Genomic DNA, 15,944 nt, shown 5'->3' with positions numbered 1-15,944 from the left:
AGCTTTTAGAAAGTCAAGTCCCAGTCTGCATTCAAGCTTTCAAATTACCAGGTATTTTCACTGTCAAATACAAAAAGTAGACCATCAGGGATCAAACAGTGGAGAGGCGCCTTGAAAAGTGTTACCATAATGCCAAACCACAGAATCATCCTTTCAGCAGCGTTGTTGACAGTGTTTATATCGACACTTCCAGTTAAAACCTTGAACAGAACTTTACCGTTTAGGAACTTGAGATAAGAGTACTAGAAATAAGTTGGAAGATCCAAGAGAAGATAATAGAGCCCAAAGACGAACTTAAAAGTTAAGAAGTAATTAGTTTCTTGCAGAAACAGATGTATGCTGCCTTTCCCTCTTTGCGGTATGCAGCCCATTGAGCAGAACCATTGACTCGACACTTTGAAGCTCTCACTGCATTTGTGGCAGAGCACAACAAGGCACTGAACAGGGAAAAGAAAGCAAGCTTTGCAGTTTTACAACCTGCTCAGTGGTAGCAGCCTCTGCAAAAGGGAACTGAAACCTGTGAGCAGAAGAGAGAGAAATGTAGTGAAGCAAGTAGCTACTACAACCTCCTGCTATGGTGAATAACACAGAAGACAGGCTCTTAGGACAGTGCTGCCAAGAGATATTAAGTTACAGTGAGCTATATGCCTCCTGCTACTGGAGCCAAGGCAGTATGTTCGTTCCTGAGAACAATACAACCAGACTAAACATGCAGTGCAGCGTGGTGCAAGTACACTCGTTCCTTTCAGCGTATCTCACTAGATGACAGCTCTTGGAAACTACACTGGCTCATCCGCTGTGGTCTTGGGTGCGATGATTCTTCTCAAATTATTGTCTTATTTTAGCATCTGTTCCTCCACAGAGCTGGCAAAGGGCGAACATGGCTGCACACAGGCTACAAAGGTTCAGCGACTGCAGTACCTGCCCAAAGGCCATGGAATGTACCTGTGTTCTTCCACTCTGAAAACAAATCCTGAATTTATCCACGTCATTTAAGATTTATTCCCTAAAAGCTGTTTTAGACCTGCGATAAACTGCTATGGAGCAGCCAGCTATGTTGACTCAACCCAAATATTTGATATACACTGTCAGAAAAAAGTCTGTAGAAACTCTGTCCCAAGTGCTTGCTCTAGAGAATGGGCATTTTCAAAAAGAAGCTCGCGTCTCGTATATGAACCTTTTGAGAGAAACTCCCGCACTAATGGGTGAACACAAGCAAGGGGAGAATAAAGATATAGAAATATTTGGTTGAGTGCTGTATCTAACAACCGTTTTAGCTGGATGAACACAATCCAATGTTCTTTGTGGAACATGAGAAAAGAGTCATTAGCACTAAAGTGGTTCAAAACTGGCACACAGGTTTAGTCCATCTCTGTCCTAAGCAATGAAAACAAAAACTGAAAGGTTCAGGACAATGGGAATATTTTAAAAATTAATAATTCAGTCTCAAATGTACAGACTTTACATTTAATTTGCAGGGAACTCTTCCATCTTCATATAAACCAAAGAGTGTTTCTTTAAAATCGCATTGTTTCATCAAGCCATCTGTTACTTGCAGCCAAAATTACAATTTGAAAAATTTGCTCATATCTTATTTTAGCACAGTATAAAATATTATCATATTTTTTGTTATTAAAAAAGCCATTTTTCCCACCAGACTGAAGTGGGATCATTAGAAGCACTGACTACTGATTTTATAACATCTATTTTTATCTTGGTCAAGAGGATGACTCTGAAAGCTGCTGGGGGCAAAGGATTATAAAAGCAGGACCAGGCTCCTGGGAGAGTCCTGAAAATAGTTTTGCAGTGTTCATGGAAGATATATATCAACACCACTCTTAGAGGGCTTAGTCAAAAGAACACAAGTTGAAAGAAGCTTAACCAGGAACAGATGTTTCCCTTCACACCAGTCTGTTTAAAATACAGTATATGCTATTTTTTACCATCTCTTGCTATATATACACTTACAAACTGTTAACAAAATGCACTTTAATAAATATTATCACAGCAGATCACAAACAGCTGAACCATTGATGTGAAGTTTCAACTTCTGCTTCATGGCCATATCTACTTCTAAGATCCAAATACTTAAAAATAAAATAGAGGCTCTGTTTGCACTGAAAACATGCAGAAAACAAAGCAGTTGGCTAAATACTCAGCAGTGGTTTTCATTACAATGCGCTAAAGAAATAAGTGTTGTATTGTTCATTTGCAAATACCCTGGAGAGGCAAGGTTTTGGAGTGGGATTTTTTTTTGTTTGTTTTAAGGATGGAAACGATTTTAGAAGAGGTTGAGATCACATCTAGATAAGAAATCCTAGGTAATAAACAGTACTCCAGAGGGGTCATTTTCTAGCCACAAAAGTAAATTTGAACTGCTTATTCATTTGAAGAACAATCCTCTGAGCAATATTAAAGGCTCAATTTTTCCCCTCTTCTGTCTTTTACCGCCACCTGCTCTGACTGTGTACCCTGCAGGACATTTCTGAACAGGCCAACTAAAACATATCTGAAGTAAAGAATAATGCTTTGGATTACAATATCTGTCTAACGAACCCTGGCACCAGCAGAGCAATCAGAGACTTCACAGAAGAGATCCTTGTAAGGCTGCAACAGACTCAAGAAATCCATCAGCAGTCTAGTGCTCTTCAGAACACATAAGCTGTATCTCTTTGTTCCTTCTAAAAAAGAAATCTCAATCCAAAGATTTAGAGATGAAGAACAAGAAATGACAAACAAAAGATACATACAGGAATGTGAGAAATACTGGAACGGCTATGAAAAGAACAATATTTTTCTTAGCTATTATAAATAAAAGTAAGAAAGTATACAAAATGCGTAATTTTCACATTCATTTTTCTGAGAAATTCTAGACTTTTGTCTTCTCATTTCCTTGCCATACTGTTACAAACACAAATACTTATATATATTCAAAAGTACATTATGGATGCATTTGTCCTATGACACATTTTTTCACATTCTGCATCTTCTTGCTGTTTCATAGTTAGATGCTGAAGAGAGTATTAAAACTCAGAAGTAGAGAGTTCAAAAATCATTTAATATCACTTTCACACACTATATGGATATGGGAAGTCCCTTGTTTTGATGATACCAGACAAATGCTCATTCTGATGTAAATATGTAGGAAATAACTGAAGAGCCAAGTCTGGGCTGAATCACTCCCTTTACTGGGAACATTTATGGGAAAGATTTCAAAAGCTCTTGAGAATTCATAGAGGCATTTAGTTTTTATTTTGTAGGAGAAACAGAAGTCCTCCAGCCCTCTTTCTACCTAGCACTGTAAAAGAAGCTGGAGAATTAACCTCTCTTTGACCAGCAACACTAACATAAAAATTCTTCACCATCTGGAGACAGTTTGATAAAAACATCGATATGGCAAAAGAAGTGGTGAGAGTGACCTGTGGCTGCGTTCCCAACTGCTCAGCCCGTCTCCTGCCTGCTGCTCCCTCCAAAGGAGAGAGGGCAGGTGACGGGCGGGAGGATCAAACCCCTCTGAAAAATGCCTCACCTTTCAGGAGTACACCGAGTTCAGCTACAGTTTAAAGTGTATTAATTTCCAGTACATAAACCAACACTTGAAACATACTCATTCCTCATTATCATATTTAAAAAAAAAAAAAAAACTTTAGAAAAATTACAGCAACGGCAAATACCAGTTGTACAATATATTCCATAAAACTGGCAAACGGGCTCAAATACAGTAGATCCTTTTAGCAATGTAGGCTGTGAGTTCTTTATATAAGTGTTAGTATTGTGTAGCCACTCTTTCAAAGCAGTCCAATTCCCTACGCAACTTGCCTTTGTACCAGAGAGAACTGGTGGTCACTGTTTCAGATGCCAACTCTAGAACAAGCACCTGGGTGGCAGCGTCCTTGCGATGTGTTTTTGTTGGCACATTCCTCCCTGAGGTCTCATTTGTTTAAGTCTGAGAGGGACCATCACTTCCCAGGCCCAGCAATGCTATTCCTAGAAAATAAATGTCCACAAACTCACGGGCAAAGCGACTCCATCTGCAGGAGTCAAAATTCTTTGTAGGGTACTTTGAACTACAGAAGCTGTTCAGAGGACCACTCTCTGGAGCGACATGTTACTAGTGACTTTCAAGCTAGTGCCTCTGTTGGCATTTTTTCGCTCACTGAAGTTCGCCAAGACTATGAACAGAGAGAAGAGCAATGAGCAGATTTGACAAACACTTTCACGGTAAGATAAGCATTACAGAGGTGTTTCAAGATGGCAGTTGTTTTCCAACCTGAACTGGTCCGCTTCTGAAAATGCAAACCCAATGATTCATCCATATGGCTGGAAAAAGTTGTCCTCATTTTTGAGTCAAATAAAGACAGACCAGCAGGGAGAGGTCCTTGTCTGGTCAAGAACACAAAAGGAAGATGCCTGCACTTGGATGTCAGTTAAGCTGCGGCATTTTTGAACCACGCTTTTCTGTGCTTATCGTACTTCCCCAGGGAAGGGTAATGAGTCCACAGGGACAAGAAATATGACCTCTGCAATGGGGTCAAACTGAAAAAACATTAACATACAAGAATTTCCTTCTCAAAGCGGCAGGCGACCAAGGATACAAAGATGTACTTCCTAAATTTTAAAACGTCAGAACTGAGGAGAAAAGGTAAATTTCCTAACTTTTCACTAACACTGCACAGATATGAACATACGAGTAAAACCTTCTGCCTGCTACAGTTCTTCTAGAGCACATAATTCAGATTGATGTGGAAAACCAAGGTCATGAGAAACATATTTGGCATTCATATATGACTGCGTATCCAAAATAACTCCTTTCTTGGGATGTCAGCCTAGTTTTTCCTTCCCTTACTCGTCTCAGCAGATTCAGGATAACACTCTCAGATGAAAAAAACACTAACAGGATACACAGAAATAAAGAGCGACTAAGGAAGTAATTAAAAGCTACCCTATTTTACATGAGACACAAGTCAAAGTATTACAAAGTGAAGTATCTAAGAAGTAACATCTCTGACTTGCAACAACTTCAGAATGATCTGAGCAACAGCGATCAGAAGTTCAGAAGTCAGCTTTGCTCATTAAAAAGCAGATGAGCAAATCTTTAATCTCTGTTTTGCCTGAGAGCTGAAGACAGGAGTGCTAGTACCAATACAGCAGTAAAGTACATATACATCTTCTTTCATTGCCCATGAATTAAATGACAAAGACACCATGGGACTGTTTGACCTCTTGAGGACATGTTGAGCTTCAGTAGATCCACACTGATATGAAAGAATAAATAGAACACAGTGATGTCAGTGTGAGTTGAAGGTACAGGAAGATGAATCTTGTGCAACGTGACCTTAATCCCTGTCTCCTGTCTCCAATGGCTCTCACCACTGTCAGAACCCATAGCCATGGCAAAAATGTACAGAAGAGAGTAGAGAATTGGGACAGAGTCCCAAAGCACAGCAGGATCTCAGCAACAGAACAGAGGTTTGACCAGAGAGTCTTCTTTTACATTTCTTAAATGTTTTATAGTCAGTGTTGTACTGAAGCACTTTGTTTCAGTGAGCGAGAAGAATTCTCCAGGTGAGATAACATCCCTGTTTCCACTTCATTACTCTTAAACATTTATATGGAGTTACAGAAGAAGAAAAAAAGGTATTACCTGTGCTGTATGCCATTGCAAAATTGTCTTTTGTTTGCCAAGAGCAAAGCAGTGAATATGCGATATGACATATGTTTGAGTGAAACAAAACATCAGTTGAGAAAAGAAGTTATTAAAATTGCATCGTCGTTCAAACTCCATGTAAACAGTACTGGCTCAACAATGCATAATGAAATTAATAAAATTAATTTTGTCAGGCTAGAGAATTTTTTCTAGTAAATTCATAGTTGGAGAAAATTTTGACTTGTTTTGAAAATACGGCTACTCTATTTGTTCGGGGTTTTTTTTACTATTTGCAATGCAATGTAAACCTGTGCTAAAAGCCTCTGTTATGAAAAGCTCTGTGATCAAGGATTTGCCTATTCAATTGCAACACTCTGTTAACTTGAACTGTATTCCATAGTTTGAGAAGAATTATAGGCTTGTTCTTTTTTGAAAGCAAGCAATTGCCCTTTCTAACAGTTTTGTGTTACTTCTTTCTTTGAAGAACATCCTTTATTTTTTCATTTATTTTGTTTGTAAACATCTGTTTCATATGCCCTTAAAAGCAATGGACATTTTTGTTGCTCAGACAAATTAGTTAATATGACAATTAATTCCTACTCCCAAACAAGTCCTGTTTTCTGCGTTAGATTTACATAAAAGTGTTGAGACTTTCACAACGTGTTTAATCAGATAGAGACAGTGACACAGCACACACTTGACAGCAACAACTTCAAAGAGCTTCAAATTCCTCGGCATCAAATAACATCTGAGGATGAGTGACATACTCAGTCTACAGAGAAACAGTAAATATACATTTTAGCTATTGAAATTTAAATTATTATATTTCAAAAAGGCATCTACATAACCCCATAATCAAATGGCTTCTACCAACAGAAACATTTCCATGTCTAGAAAAACATTCTAAAGAGTCTCAGAATTGGAAATGTATGAAAATAAGCTGACTCCTGGGTTGTCATTTTGTTTTTATCTTAGCCATTCTCTTTCTGAAGTTACAAATGCAAAGAAATTTTCTCTTGCAATGATATAAAATTTTGCTACCAGTTGTGACAGATAAGCCTATATTTCTACTCTGACTCAAAAGAACAAAATCAAACATGTTGAAAGTGATAGACAGGATCTACACCAGTTTTGCCTAAGTGTGAGTATACTGAAATAATCAAAGACAGTATCAGAATAGAAGTGCAATAACACAATAAAACCAGAAACAGTATTTGGACTCAGATGTTTGAATCTCAGTAAGTGTTCAGAAAACTTCAGGTTGTTCTGATACCAAAATCTATATATCTTAAAGTATGATAGTGATGATCAGAAAGTCATAGCTGCATTATTTTTAATTCAGCTTTTATAATTCATAGAAAAAAGGAAAGATTGAGCATGAGTGCAATCTGTCAAGCTGTGTCCCTATCAAGCTCATACAACCTGTGCTGAAATTTGTTCTACAAAATTTTCTTACCTATCATCACTGCAAGATGGATTAAAGATAGGGGAGTATGCCTATTCACACTATTCTTACACCATGTGGCTAAGTAAATATAGTATTTAATGCTAATTTTTATAACATGCAATAGGACACAACAGATGCTGCAAAATTTGAAACATGCACGATTAATCTGTCTTCACTAAAATGGACACAACCTGCTAATTTCCAGTCTGCCAGAATATTATAGCATCAGAAATAATTTTTTAAAAAGGTAACAAACAAAGAATTGCAGGGTTCTTTTCAAATTTCCCAGTATATGTAAAAGTCTATTGAAAGCAACACTATTCTGGATGACGAAGGTATTTAGGTTACCAGTACCACCCCTAACTTCAAACATCATGTGACACTGAAACAAAACTTACATCATCTGGGGGATTCCAGACGTTACTAAACCTTTTAGCTACAGTATTATCCAACAAGATATTTTGACACTTAAATGGAAATTACATATCTTGTTTCAACTTAAAATGTTTACACCATTATAGACCTGACTTCTACATTGGTAACTTAGTTGATATGATCTGTGAGAGGTCACTCTCTATGATACTACAAATCATTTTCTCATAATAATGACCAAACTTGTTTCTCTCAATCAGTATAATTGCCTGTTAGATACTTAAAATTACAAACCATCAAATTCTAGTACAGAGTTTCAACTGCACAAAATATACACATATTCCTATTGTCAGACTGACAGAACTAGAAACAGTAAGTATAGTGCAAATAAAAGATACTGTGTTTTGTTTTTGCCTTTTTTTTTTACTCACTTTTTTAATAAAATCAGCTATCTCCTTTTTATCTGAAAGTTGGTTTAAAAAGGAGCAGCACTCCACCTCCAAGACGTATCGTTCACTAGGGACATCACCTTTTGAAGACCTAAAGAGACAGACAGAAAAAAAGAATCAATTTCTGTTCTTGACACTTGATACCCAGGCATCATCCCCTTTATAAATATTTCCCATGGAGAGCTAACCTGCAGACAGAGCTTCGGTTCCAGCACATTTACTCCATTGAGCTCAACACAGTTCTGACAAGCAGCAGCTACAGCATCTCACCTACTTGCCAGGGAAGGAAATCACACCAATGACCGCAGATGGTGGAACTCCTTGGGGATTTCCGAACTTCTTTATTTGGCCAAGAAACACTATGTCAGCCTGGCATCCATGGCCAACACCAAGGAGATGCACAGGTGATGTAAGTCAGAATATGCAGAAAGCAGGTTCCAATGCCATGGCTTGAGAGATGCTCTGGGCAGCCCCATGTAGGGTGTGTTTCACAGACAGTAATTAACAGAATCGTTTCTCTTATCTACTGCCATTCTAAAGCAACATTTAAAAAACAGGGTTAATCAAAGTAGTCTGTCCTTCAGTCTTACCTTACGCTTTGTTGTTGAAAAATGTAAAGCTATGTAAAGCCTTCTCTTTCAGAAGCCACTAACTCCTGAAATAATTCAAAGTGTATGGCATCTGCCACAGACCTTGCTGAACAACCTGGTACTGTGGAAATAATGGTATTCGTCAAAATATGCCAAGAGAAAGTTTGGAAGTTATCCTGAATGATCTTGAGAAAGTTTGTAGGTGTGCACCACAAAGCAGTGCTACTGAAAGCAGTTTTCATCTCTTCCTGACTCCCATGAAAGGAAACTGATACACTTGATCAACAGAGCAAATCTAGAGAATCATTTGATTCATCAGTTCTTTAGGAAAACCACATGGAGGAACGTACAGAAATAAAAGCTAGCCTATAATTCTTTGGATTAACAACAAAGCGTTCATGTTAACATCCCATATGAAGTTATCAAAAGGTCTAGTTTGACATAAAGAACTAACCCTGGCCGGCAGTCGTTTGGTGCGCTGGGTACCTACAGGACTGGGAGAAATGTACAGAAGTCGGAACCGAGAGTGCCAAGGTCGCAGCGAAACAACAAAACAAGGGCTTTGCAGGTGGCCATGATTGCAAAAGCAAGTCCTGTTCTGAGGGCTGAGACTGTGCAACACGTACAACACGCTGCAGCTACAGGTGGCCCCGGGGGCTTTCCTGAGATGCCACCAGTGACCCAGAGCCACGGGATGCGTCAGCACCTCCCTACCAACCGGTCGGGTGTCTCCTGGACAACAGCGGAGAAATCTGCTGAAGTACCACATGACGTTGTGTTTTGTATTTGATCCCCCCACTTTCCCACAGGTTACACTCTCCCTTCATTTCTCTGATCTCACTGATACGTGGGACAGGCAGTACCAGGCTGTGAATTGAAACACTGAAATCTATTCCCTATGTGTTCTTCTACTCTTTTCTAGGTTCTTCATATAACTTGTGGTCCCATTCTGTCCTTGATTCTGGAGACAAGTGTTAACAAAACATTTAATAGCATCCATGGCAACTTTCCAAACATCTTTATAGGATTTAAAGAAATCATTATTGGGCAACTGAAAGTGTTCCACCACTGCTCCTCTGTAACAGGTGTACAGAAATTAATTTAAGCAGCAAAGAACTACTCTGTCAAGAAAAAAGGAATCACTTTGTGAGGGACAACACATGAACTGCAGACAACAATTTTTGCTGTTCTAAATAAAGTCCCAGATAATAATGTATTCTATGCAGATTTTCTGCTACAGATAAACTCAATGAATTCGAGAACATAAATCTAAAGTTAAGAAAGTCTTCCTGCCGGAGTACGTACTAATATACCTACATTTTTTTTAGTAAGATCTGAATATGACTAACTGGAAATGTAGCCCTGATGTTATCTAGCCATGTTCCAGATAGAAATAAGTACGCATTAGGGTTCTCTAATGCTCTAGCAATCAATAAACCCATCAAAACTGCCACTTAATATTGCAATGCAAAGTCCATGCAACATCAAACAAAGCAAACTGTTCCTCAGTGCACTGTTTGCTGTATAATTACCAATCTGAAGTGGGTTACTCAGAACAAGCAGCAGGGAACCAAGCCCCTTTTAGACAATCAATCCTGGTTTTGGGGGACATCACTAAACATGAGGACCATACATCTCTACCAGTTCCCTTGCTGGGACAACCCATCGCACTCATCACGGTCCCTTCCAGCCCAGCTGAGGAAGCCACACTCCCAGCCCAGAAACTTTGAAATAATACAGCTCAAATCCAAAGTTAAGATATCAAATCCCAGAAACTAAGTATGTGCCATGCTATTTCTGCATCCACCCTTTCGCCAAGGCCTGTTCCTTACCCAGTCATCAGGTCTCTGTGCAATCTGCAATGCTGCTGTAAATACTTGCTGTGATAGACATAAAAACTTACTATTCTAACTGCTGCAAAAGAACGACAAAGACTGTATTGCATGTTTAAACCCACTGGCTACCTGTAAAAATGAATTCTTTTCAACCTGTATTGGTGAGATTTACACAGAGGTATAAGGAAGAGGAAAGTTTGCCCTTGAACCACTGTCTCCTAATTCCTCTCCTCCCCCTCAACAGCTCCCTGGACTCTGATTTTGTGTAGTTTTTGGAGGACCTGCTTCCTCCTTCTTTGGAAGGAGTGCAAGTATCTGAGATACAGATTATATCCACAAAAACATAGGGAATCTTACTACCGCTGCTTAAAATGACCTGTTTATTTTTCCTCTTTTTAACAAGCACTTACTTTGAAATACGCTTGCTGCTTGTAAATATTTAAACAAACAGAAGACAGTGAATTCTTCCTCTAAGAGTCTGGGGGCTACCTTGGCACTGGGGCTCATGAAAAAAAAATCACATCAAATACCATCGTACTCTGCTAGGAACATTATTCACAGAACACACATAACAGATCCAGCTAAAGGCCATAAAATCTTTAGTTGAAATCTTCCAACAGAAGTACTCTACATTACCAAAATGTATTTTTCCATTCTTTCAAGTAAAAATATATGTCCATATATGTTAAAGGCAAGTCTTTGTCTATACTGGTAGTTTTCACCTTTTCAGGAAACATTTAAGAGCCTATTATTCTGTCAAAACAACAAACAAATGAAAACAAAAGCCATAGCTTTTCATATGAAAATAATAAGTAGCTGTGGATTTCACAGACCACAAAAATAATTTTCTGAGCAAGTCCAGGTGGGCAAGAAGTTATTTCCAGCCTCTATACAATAAAAAATGTATTTCGTAAATGAATCACAAAGTATTTTGTAAACATCATAAACATCATTCTCTCATGAAACTCTTAATACTATTAGTATAGCTGTAGAGAAGTAGCTAAATATAGGTACATGTAAACTCCATACTGAACAGAAATTACTGTATTTTTGGTTTGATTCATTTCATGGGACTACTTTCAGGACCACTTTCATTACAGACTATGAATTAGGACCCCCCCAAATACTCACATCTGTCAAGATCACAAAAGTCAGAGGAAAAGTCAGAAGTAGAGCTCATGTCTCCCGACTTCAGTCTTGTCCCTGCACTTACATTCCCCTGCTCTCTTCTGAAGAAGGACTGATGTCAGCCATTCAAGAAATAATCAAATAATCCACACTATAGAGTCTCTCATCAGTTTTATAGCACAGGAAGTTGCTGGGAGTCCAATGTATAAAATTATTTAAAATTAAAGCCACAGTTTTATGTAAACTTCCACTCTCCAATAATAAAATATTTCTCAACAGAAAGTGAAAAAGAAAAGCTGAAATCAGTTAACTAAAAAAAAAAAAAATGTGTAGGCCCCAACAGTCTGAAAGATCTTCCTTTTCTTCTAGATGTACAGTCAGCGATTTCTTCCTCTTCCTAGGTTGGAAAACCGGATTTTCCTTCCTTCACTGTCTGCAAACATTCATGGTTTTTTTATTACCTTTGTTCCTCTTAGAAAAAAATCCCTGGGTTAAATAAAAATGGCCCAGCTGTGAAAGAACCACCCCTGGATACAGTAAGGTTGTACCCTTCTTGGAAGTTAAGATGAGCCAGAGAAGCTGCGACACCCCGACCCATTACAACACCCTGTACTCACTATAGGACATTTTGGGCTACCCGAGAGGAACAGTGTGACCAAGGTCACCGCTTTACCTGCAGTGGGGAAGGGCGGTCTCCTGCCCACAGCCCCAGGAGAGGACAACCACTGGTTAATTGTGGACATCAACAAAAATTTCACTGTATCTTACACACCCTGGGCCTTCATTTGTTTTTTCTTCCTTTGTTACATATCTCATTGTTTGTTTATCAATTTTCCTGAAGAAGGATTTTTCCATCGCTGCAGATACCCAAAGTGACCACCATGGACAGCCTTAACTGAGGGTGGCAAAGAGCTGAGAGGGAATTCGAGTCTTCCTGGTGTTGTGCAGAGGGACACCAGGGCTGGGGGTAGAGGGTACCCTCAACTGTTACTGATACGGAAAAGGCTGAGGATCACAGACTGAAAAAGAGTGGCATCTTGAGTCCTACAGAGTACCTCTAGTGCCACTAAGGAAAAAGAAAATACATAGAATAAATAAGATTTTCACTTATAACTGGAAGTCCACTGGCCAAAAATATATTTACGAGGGTTGTTTCAGTAGGCTGTCATTTCCTGCCCAGCTGTTTGCAGTTAAGTGCCATTTCATGGTAGATAAACCATTACCAGCTGTAGAGTACCAGTAACTTATACAGTAAGTATTAAAGCTGACAACTCTGTGTCTATTACAACCCTATTTCCAACCCTTTTCAGATACAAGAAGGAAAGGAGGGAGCCAACATTTGGTCCTAATCTTCCTGAAGTCCCTCATGCTCATGAATTCAGAAAGCCGAAAGCACACTTGTAAGCCGCGCAGACACTCTAACTAGTTGCTTAAGATGACGCCAGAAATATAAGTGCAGTTTTGAGATTTTCCACCACATAAGAATAGCTCTACTGTTCAAAATATAACTGTACATTTACAACAAACTGATCTACATTAAAACAAACAAAAACAAACAAACAAAAAACATGTCATGGTAATTAACATGAGCAATTGTTATCTATGTAATTCCAGCACTACAGCAATTAAAAACCCATAGTTTTATGATGCCCACCCAACATACACACCACTTTTTATAAAAATAAAATCAGGTATATTGTATCATAACAACCCCCAACCCTAACCCACATGACACTGTTTAAACTTCGTTATCTAAGCATTGCCTTTACTAGGAATTTTCTCATACAGGAGACCTTATCGCTAGAATATATATTATTTTTTAGTAAAACTTTTTTCAATGAGAGCATATAGTTTCTTGAGAAATGTTCAGGCATGTGCAGTGCAGTGTTTATAATTTTGAGAACGCAGATGAAAGAACATTTATTTTGGGTCAATGTTAAAAGCTGTTGTGAGGAAATATGTATTGCTTTGAACTTGAAACAAATAACAAGCTTTAAAAACCTCAAGCCATTGTCCCTTGAGCTAGAGGAAGATATCTGTTGAATCTCGGGTATATTATTTTTTCAGCAAGCTGAAATCAGCCTGCTGAGAACAACACCACACACTGCATTTGCACACAAAACATGTTTGATCCTAATGCTCATGACGGCAAGGTCAGACATGTGCCATCTTCAAGCCTAAATCCTACAAGAAAACCAAACAGGTGCACATACACACACACTTTTACATTTAAATCCAAAATATATTGTACCAATGCAAAGTATCTACTTGCAAGAACTCAAGCAAGCACAGAAGCGCTGGAGGAGATCACTGATATTTTCTGTCAGACTGTATAATTGTGATACACCTTTGGCTGTGCTTCCTGTATTTCTGCAGAGATCTTTTGTAGCACATTTCAGAGTCCATGAAGAAGAGGGCTGGGAACAGTCAGCATGGATGCGGCAAGGGGAAATTATAATTTCAACCACTCTGACTACCTCTGACACTAAAATGAATGGATTTTTGGGCAAGTGGGAGAGGGCAGTGACTGTCATTGATGGTAATTCTAGCAAGAGGTTTGGCACTGGCTTCCACACTCCTCTTGTATGCAAGCAAGGGTACTACAGGCTGGAAAACCAGATGAGTAAAAACCAGTTCCATGGTTAACGGTGACACCCTGTCTGGAGGCCAGTGAGAAGTGGAGTCCCCGCGCAGGGGTCTGCAACCTGCGACCTGTCATGTTTAACATCTTCAATGATGACATGGAAGAGGGGACACGGTGTATACTCTTGTCAGGTTTGCAAATGACACAGAAACGGGGGATGCAGCTGACATGGCAGAGTGTGTGCTTCAAGAAAGCTCGAGACCACTGTGCATCATTTATACAGTGATGAGCCACAGAAAGTCATATGTGGCATGAGAAGTTTTCAGATGGAAAATGAAGACATAGCCACAGAAGCTCCACAAGAGGCTTGCCAGGCAGCAGCACCGGTCATGGCTCAAGGCTTTCTCCATCGAACTCTACACAAAGTCAGACCAAAGACTCCCTGTTTCAAGCACCTATGAAAAAAGCTGGAAGAGAAGAAAAGCTTTTTGGAGCTTGAATGTCTCAAACAGTGAAGAATCAGAAATTTGATTAACCATCTGGATGTTTTTAGAAACATTTTCCTTTGCCTTCAGAGAGCAAATGTGCAAATCCAAATGTCAGAGGACAAAACCAGGACTCCACAAAATGTAACACTTCCAGGGGCTGCTGTTTCTTCCCACATAATTATGTCTTTTCTATATTTCACAAGTTCCTTGGTAAAATAGAGTTTTCCTTTCTTTCATGGGAAGGGCTGTTCACTGCTATTAAAAGAGGAGTTTAGTATGACTAGAAAAAGACAGAGTGAGAGAGTTGATCTTTCAGGTGTGAAAAATCAGGGTTTCCCCGACTCAGCTGCCCAAAACCTTCAGTCAACATAATCAAGCAAATACAAAGTGGACACTGATAATTGGAAATGAAAACATAGCCTAAAGAAACTACACAACAATCAGTGTCTTGTTTAAACCATTTCAATCTTTCGCATTTACATCATGCTACTTTGCATTTTCTATAAATCCCGACTTTCTCTAAATCCATCTTCTATGTAAATCCAAACTTTAAAAGACACAGAGGACAGAAAAATTTAGCTATATATCAGAAGATGCCAGTAATTGAAATAACTTGGAATTAACATTCCAGATCGGAAAAAAAAAAACAAACTGTAAAAATCCTGGTTAACTATTAAACTTTTGAACTCAGTCTGTCAAATTCCTTTGCAGATAAATAGAATTATTTTGGCCAAGTGATGAAAGTTTGCATTTCATCAGGATTAATGTATATAGGGAAATTATAGAAAGAGAATCAGAATCATCTCATCAAGTGAATCACTGGAACACCTGACACCTCATTATTTTACAGAAAGGGAAAACAGCTGCAAAGTTGTTTGAGGCAAACATAGAAGTCTCCTCCAATAATATTATTCTTAAATTATACTACTTAGTCTACTTCTGCATGGTAATGTTTCCCTGCTGATTGGTTTATTGATTGAAGACAAAACCTATAGAAGAATATGTCCTAAGACATAGATAGAACAACGGCGAGAAAAACCTCTCTGGAGTTCAATTTATATCCCCCCCTTCATTCTACTGTGGTGAAGTGAAGCGAAGCATCTGCAAACACATCAAAACTGTTGTGAGCAAACAGTTTGAGCCTGGACCATGTATGTTTCCTAGTGGAAGAGAATTGAGCTTACTTTCTGGTGCACAGTGTTTAGAAAGAGAAATTAAAACATTTTAATTGCCATTGAATTTTGAAACCATAAGATACCAGACAAGGGTGTCACGCTACAGGGAGCTGGGGATAACTCAAAGTGGCTTTGTGCTATGGTTTTGTTCCTATTTTGTGCTGGAGCTGACTTTGCGATTTCTTTGCAGGGAACAGGTTATCTGCAACAGCCACAAACTGTCTGAAAT

General features: G+C 38.7%; 1 protein-coding gene across 1 annotated transcript in view; it reads right to left on the bottom strand.

Annotated features, from left to right (window-relative positions):
- The window catches only part of RFTN1 (raftlin, lipid raft linker 1), a 98,445-nt gene that overhangs the window by 37,536 nt on the left and 44,965 nt on the right, over nt 1–15,944 (bottom strand). Inside the window, exon 4 of the mRNA XM_065831869.2 lies at nt 7,898–8,006. Within this exon, the coding sequence (XP_065687941.1) occupies nt 7,898–8,006 (109 nt within the window). The remainder of the gene's footprint in view (nt 1–7,897; nt 8,007–15,944) is intronic.

The sequence above is a fragment of the Patagioenas fasciata genome, chromosome 2 (genome assembly GCF_037038585.1).
Source record: "Patagioenas fasciata isolate bPatFas1 chromosome 2, bPatFas1.hap1, whole genome shotgun sequence".
Classification (NCBI taxonomy): Eukaryota; Metazoa; Chordata; class Aves; order Columbiformes; family Columbidae; genus Patagioenas; species Patagioenas fasciata.
Note: the sequence above shows the minus strand (reverse complement) of the source record. Positions and strands in the feature narration are given on the sequence as shown.